This window comes from Homarus americanus, unplaced genomic scaffold, assembly GCF_018991925.1.
Source record: "Homarus americanus isolate GMGI-L3 unplaced genomic scaffold, GMGI_Hamer_2.0 scaffold7626, whole genome shotgun sequence".
Lineage (NCBI taxonomy): Eukaryota > Metazoa > Arthropoda > Malacostraca > Decapoda > Nephropidae > Homarus > Homarus americanus.
The window spans coordinates 19,568,385-19,575,583 of NW_024718273.1; the positions used below are offsets into that span (position 1 = coordinate 19,568,385).

At 38.4% G+C, this 7,199-nt stretch overlaps 1 protein-coding gene across 1 annotated transcript; it reads right to left on the bottom strand.

The window, feature by feature from the left end:
- Positions 1-716: 716 nt before the first annotated feature.
- LOC121859549 (caseinolytic peptidase B protein homolog) lies at positions 717-6,350 on the bottom strand. The gene is made up of 7 exons (XM_042356444.1): positions 5,949-6,350; positions 5,137-5,295; positions 3,983-4,741; positions 3,630-3,784; positions 3,023-3,176; positions 2,145-2,249; positions 717-1,044 (listed from the first exon to the last, which is right to left on the bottom strand). Exons 1-7 carry the CDS (start codon positions 6,345-6,347, stop codon positions 820-822), a joined length of 1,956 nt encoding a protein of 651 aa, XP_042212378.1. The 5' UTR covers positions 6,348-6,350; the 3' UTR covers positions 717-819.
- Between the last annotated feature and the right edge of the window lie 849 nt (positions 6,351-7,199).

A 7,199-nucleotide genomic window follows, 5' to 3' on the forward strand; every position in this document is an offset into this window, starting at 1 on the left:
TAAAAAATAAATAAATATATATATATATATATATATATATTGTCCATAAATATGCACATTAGCCTCTGTTCAGATCATTAGACTAACTGTTGACTGTAACATTAAAAATTTAAATTGTAGGCATGTAAACAACAATAATGAAAGAATATAAATAGAAATGATGAAAAGCATAAAATGAGCAAAATGATACAAGTCAATATATACAGTACACAGTGTGACAGTCTCAGGGATGCTGGTCGCCCCAACACTTGCCTCAGGGACACAGCCCAGTTGGGACGCTGCCTATCCCCAGCATCAGTGCTCCACACCGCATAACTTCTGACCACGGAACTCATTCACATTATCTGTATGTAGGATTGTGTGTGCACACGAGGAAAAAAAATGAAAATTACATAACTAGATCTACATGAAATTACAAGTTTAAAAAAAAACTATAACATACAGGTAGGGAATGGTTGTTGATCTCTGTCTCAGTCTGGTAGTGAGATCTGGGTTATGGTAAGCAAGCCCAGGATAAAGGAACAGGTGACAAGTGTAGTGAGGAGTAGAGAATGTGTGATAATGGCTGTTTAGTGCTCAAGTTTTCACAAATTTTGTGCGTGTCTGTTATTTTTTTTTGCATATTACAGTTCTTCCCCTCAGTACAGTATTCATGTACTGTACTGGATAAGACCCTGTCCATTACCCTGAGGGTTTGTCTCATGTTTTTTTGGGGGGGTCCACTGTAACTGGAATCTGATGCACATATAGGGTGTCCGTTATACCGAGAGATTACTGTAGATACACAAACTAATTTTACTGACTACCATAATTTTTATATCACTTTCCTGCGCTCTGTTTCAAGTGTTCACTCGGGTCAACATCAGTGAAACTATCGGTTCCCTCTGTCTTAACACGGATCTTGATCGGTGACGGCGAGTCTTGTAGCTTGGCCTTGTCAGCCTCTGAGGTGGGGACGTCTGTGTACACGAACACTGTACAGCCTGGAGTGATCAGTCCACTCTCATATGCCATGGCCAGCTGATTCACCAGTCGCCGCTCAACCTATAAGAGGATACACCTGTACTGTATACATAATAAACTGATCATCCAAGATGACTTTTAACTAACATCCCCATCCAACCTGTGTCACAGAAGAGTAAATTGTGTCCATTACCAAAATACGGTACCTATGGTACCATTCAATCTATAATATTGTACTGTACTTCAGTTACCAATATACTGTACCTACCATCCACCAATTGTGTTGTTAATGTGAAATGTATAAACAAATAATAATAATAATACAATGAAGCTTTATACCAATCTTGAATAAACACCATAGACTAAACTATACAAAACACACTTTCTTGACGATACCTTAAAATACTGTGCAGTACTTTCCATTTTGTTGCCACTTTTTCACAACATTTTATCTTCGGTAAATCTGTAAACTTGTCTGGTTACAGTTTGGGGATATCTTTGGTCCCTATTACAGGTAGCACAGGAACTATACAGTACTATTTATCATTACATTAAGTTTTGTAAGAAAAATTATATGAACGCTTGTGACTATTTTTCCAGGAAGTTTAGTGAGACTGATACTGAAATCCCATTTATGACAGCTTGGTACCTCATACGATGCCCTCACTAGGTTTATAGGAGTAACACCCTGGGAGTCACCAACATTAATTACAGTTTATATATCTTTCTATTACTACCATCTCCCTTAAATGGGACAATTGGGAAAGTGAAAAGTTATCAATTAAAAGTAGGAAACTGGCGAGATGGTAATTGTTCATAAGAGTAAGAGATCTTACACCTCCAGCCTGCCATTACAGGTCAACCATCTTGGATTCATGTAACAACCCACTCAACCTAACTTTCATGACCCGCTGTACCTGTCAAGACTCAACCATATCCTGCAACCCAAAAAGTTTGTCAGAATTGGTAACCATAATGCTGGTCTTGCAGTTAAAAAAAAAAACACACAAAATACTGTACAAGCCATAATTAATGTGATCAATTAAAAAGGCGTAAAGTAATAAACAATTTTATCAAGTGAAGCCGTAAACAGTACACAGTTTTCCCTCTTAACTACAACAACTGAAAATTAAAGTCTGGAGATAATTGTGAATGAGAGAAAATTATAGAGTGTTACCTACCTCATGTTTAATGGATCGAGCACCATAATAAACATTGTAGCCATCAGCCAACACATCCAGCACCATGGGGTCCCACTTTAGCTCTATGCTGTGTTTCTCACGGGCCTGAGGGGTAAAAATATATAACAATACTGTATATAAAAAATGAAACAAAGAATAATTAATCTGATATATAATATGACAAAGGTTGGAGAAGTCTTTAGTCTTCAAATAAACTATATTTTAATATTAGAAAAAAACGTTTGTACTCACTGTAGAGAAATGAACAAAGATTTCAAGGATTCAAACATGGAAATCACTTTATGATTAAGGGGAAGATGTGAATAACTTGTGAGATACAAACTATTACTGTATCTTAAAGGCAGGTAACAACATCAGATTATGCTTCAGTATGGTCATCCAATTCATCCAGGGTCATATTGACTTAGGTTGAACCTATGGTTGACCTAAGATCTAGTGAGGAGCCCAGACATGCACTGGTTACTTGATGCTTAACTACCAGCAGTTAATGGAGTACCTCACATCCTTAGTAGGATGCTCGCCCACCACAGGAAAGTGCACCCAGTGATGTTGTCAATTATAAATAATTGTGTAAAGGTTTTGTGTGTAATGAGTGAATCCAGTCCAAGAGTCCAGGCAGGAACTGAACCCAAGACCATTCAATAGCAAGGCCAATAACTACAGCACCACTGAGTCAGGAGTCACACTCATAATAACATCACATAAATACTCATAGCTTATTGGCCTAAACAAATCAAGATGTAAGAAATGGTTACACAAGAAAGGAGTGTAAGTAATTATGAGAATGATGAAATCTTTCATTAAACTAACCTTCACATTGTTAAGTGAATGACTGGTGAAACATAACAAACACTCACCTGTTTAGACCACTTGTCAAGCTCAATGCGAACCAGTTTTAACAATTCCAATCGTGAGAACGGAACAAAGTAAACGATCTCATTAATTCTTCCCAGAAATTCGTCCCTCTGGAAGTGGTTTTTCAGGATAGGACGAATAATATGTTCTTTAAATCTGGTTGAGAAAAACATACAGTAAAACTAATAAGCAAAAAAATACAGCAACGAAATAAAAAATACATACAGGTACTGTATACCATTAATACCATGATGAATATAATAAAAACTACGCTGTCATTGTTGTTTTTTCCCCTTAACCAGACTCTACCGTACAGTACAGTACAGGGTAACGAAGATCATAACTCACCCTTGAGATATTCTTCATTTCATTCTAATTTAAACACAAATTCTGATATTAAAACCTAACCAGTGGCTGAGGATTCCTTACTCCAGCCTTGCCACAGCCACACACCCCTCTACCTGACTCCCATACACAAATAATATCAATGTAAAGACTATTCTTAACCATATCACTCACCAACACCTGTTTTACCAAAGTACTGAACTGTAAATGATATTAATCCTGTGTTTGGTTCTGAGGCTCAAGACAACAACAAAGACAACAAACCTGCGTGATATGGTGATGGTTTCTGTTATCTCTAAGTCCTGTGGCTCTCCCTCGTACCGCTGTTGTGTGATCTTGTCCGCCTCTGCCCTCAGCTGCATACCGTACTCTGCAATCTCATCACTGGCTAAGTTGGACGTCATGATAAATATTGCATCCTGTAAAATATATAGACTACGTGTGAGGTTGTATCATATAAAATAAATCAAACTACATCTCCATCATACACTTAAGTTACTCTAATCTAGTTGGTAATGTTCATGTCTGAGCCCTAATGGCAGTACAGTACTACTTAACAACTGGCAGTACCTGTACACTAATGACCTAGCTAAAGGTTCACACAACAGCTGGTTTACCTTACACTCAATAGTCTTCCCTTTGCCATCTGTCAGTCGGCCTTCATCAAACAGTTGCAACAATATAGTCAACACGTCGGGATGAGCTTTCTCGACTTCGTCAAATAAAACGACAGCATTGGGATAGGCTTTCAACCTCTTAGTTAACTGTCCACCATCCTCGTGGCCGACATAGCCCGGAGGTGAGCCGATAAACTTGGCCACTTCGTGTTTCTGCTGGTACTCTGACATGTCTATTCTGATAAATGAGGATTTCTTTCCTTTGTGGAGATATTCAGCAATTTGTTTCGCCAGTTCTGTTTTACCGATGCCGGACGACCCGAGGAAGAGAAACACTAGAGGGTGCTCTTCATCGTACCAACCGTTCTCTTTACGTCTGATGGCGCCGCACACGGTGGTTATGGCTCCCTCTTGGCCGATGATCCTCTGTTTAATCCTCTGCTCCAGGGGAAACTTCCGCCTCTCCTCCATTTCTTTCCGTTTCTCCTTGGCGAGATACTTCTCCGAGTGTTTCTGCATCATCGTTCTCATGCCAATGTCTCTGCTGTAGTCTTCCGGCTTAAAACGGTATTCATTCACTACCATTGGGTTGGCTCCAGCGTCTAGTAGCGACTGAACACTCTCCTGGTCATCAGCAAGAACAGCGTAGTGAAGAGCTGTACATCCACGGAACATCTGGTTGTGGTTGAGACGGGTGCTGAACTCTCCCTCCCGGATCACTTCAACGCTGATGGGTGACGTCCTGTTCTCACGTGCAACCTGTAATGGGTGTACGGTACAGGCTCACTTGAGAAGGTATTTGACAGATTAACAGCATTGTACAAGTATATAACATAGATATAATTCACCAGGTATCTATCTAACTGCAAGGATCACCTGAAGCTTATTTCACCTTAAGATTAATCACCCTATTATTAATGAGGGTTTACATTAGGTTATGTTAGGCCTTTGTAGGGTGCACATTGTAGTAGCACCTTTAAGTGTTATGCTTGGTAAGTGTTTGTATGTCTGCCTACATTATATACAATATATTGTATGAATCTTTACAAAATAAATTCAAATCATCAGTCAGGTGAGTATTATCATTATTGTTCACTTTGTAGCTGCATGTTTCTGCATAAATAAATAGTTGTAACATCAATGAAGCGTCTCACCTGAAATATGCTGGAGAAGTTGTCAGGAAGGTTGGGATCCGCTCCATTATCCAGCAGAAACTTGACAGCTTTGGACCGCGCATTGATGGCGGCAGCGTGCAGTGCCGTCCACCCATAAGGATGACAGCAGTTTACGTCAACTCCTTTCTTTAAGAACTCCTGTAAAAGAAGAACAAGTAGTGTACTAAACAAGTGACATTGGTTCCATTATGTACACTCTTCCAGAAAAGTATCGGCCCCTTTTCTCATCGATACAATATCACAATGGATGAATATTTCCCATCACTACCGGTAATTACTTTCTTCGCATACAAACCACATGAGAGACATCATTTTAGTGTCATATGATCAGTTTTTTAACCATGTTTTACCCCAGTTTACCTCACCCTTCATGCCCTGCCCACTACTGGTGATATATGATCGCAGATTGAGAAAAAAAAATACTTATAATTAAAAAAAAGTTGTTGCCTCTTTTAAATTACCGTCTGTGAAAAGTATTAACTCCTTCTGGGGGTAATGGTTTCCTAATAAATTACCGTTGATTTAAGCCAAGAAAACCCAAGAAATATTATCAATAAAATCTTATTTCCATTAAAATATTGTCCCCATAGAGGCAGCGTGCACACAGGTGACATTATACTGTACTGAGCTTCTGGTAAAGTTGGGTACACACTCACAGCTGGGTGGACTAAGAGTGTCCTGGGTGCAAACTAATGACCCTTAGGACAGGAGGCAAGTGTCATATCCACTTAGCCGCCACACCACTTTACTGTCATTAAATAATTAAAGACTTACACAAACGTGTTCCTCACCTTCATGCGGTCAATGTTGCCCACCATGGCAGCCAGGAGGAATTCTCTCTCATTTATCTTTTGTTCTCTGTTTAGTTCCCAACAGAAGGCCGTCACCACCGCCACGCTCATGGGGGGTCCTCTCTCCTTCCATTTACTCTTCCTCCAATCTTTGTCTCCTAATGTCTTCAGAAAATGGAGGTAGTGGTGTCTACATCCCATATAACTTGACCTTAACAAGTATTCATTAATGGCTGTTGAGGTCACCATCCACCTGTGACCAGAGGAACCAGCACCACACACTCCACTATAACCCTCTGCTATTATCTTTGGTTTAGAGAAGTTAATCAATCTCTCTATGGTGTTGTTCTGGAGACTTATGATTCTAATGAAGGGTTTTGTTAACTTATCCCACAACATGATGAGGCGGTGTCTTGCCTCTCTCTTCCTCTCCTGAACTACGAAAACATCCCAGCTATAGTAAAATAAAGAAGAATTTTGTATAATATCAATATTCGTACTTAAAGGAGTCTGAAATATATAACAAAACTTTATTATTTTTGCTTAGGAAATGGACAGATAAAATTAATATTCATAAAAAATATGGACAACCTTTCATATTTCAGAAAAATAGTGTTTTAATCTCCTAAGTCTATTAGTCCTTGATATACTTAAGAAGTTTACTCACAATTAGATAATAAATGTGTCTCAGAACATTAATATTAACGTTTATTAATATTAGTAAGTTTTTGTATTTCAGAAGACTCCAAGTAAACAACACTGACGGCAATATGCTTAATGTTAAATAACAACTACGACAACAAGGTTAAACTATTAATTTCTTCCACAAAAAGGAGCAAAAACTTTAAATTAACCCCAAAAATTACACAAAGATAAAACAATTATAATATATTGTTCTAATATTTATATAATTAAAATATATACATAAATGTATTTAGTCTTGTTCTGCATGATTTTCCAACATTATTCGTCTTGCATCATCCAGCTATCTTTTTTATTTACTTTTATCCTCAATGGCTTTTTTTTCTATTTATCATATCCATTATTTGAGAGCTTAAGACCGGTTGATCTGACACTTTTACGCCCTTCATTGTCCAGGCAGAAACTATGGAGAAAAACCTGCCATGGCTGGTCGGGTCACACTAGATAATTGACCTCCCTCTCGCATTTGACCCAGGATGGAGGACATATTTGAGAAGAGCGTCACGTTTAATTTCAGTAAAAGACAAACTTTAGCTTGGTTAGGTGAGG

Bases quoted from the DNA above. Each gene is read 5' to 3' on its own strand.
- LOC121859549 (XM_042356444.1), bottom strand. From the start codon at position 6,347: ATGTTGTGGGATAAGTTAACAAAACCCTTCATTAGAATCATAAGTCTC. The intron at 3,177-3,629 runs GTTTGTTGTCTT...TTTCTCAACCAG, and splicing joins ACCATCACCATATCACGCAG to ATTTAAAGAACATATTATTC. The intron at 2,250-3,022 runs GTGAGTGTTTGT...TTTACCCCTCAG, and splicing joins TTGACAAGTGGTCTAAACAG to GCCCGTGAGAAACACAGCAT.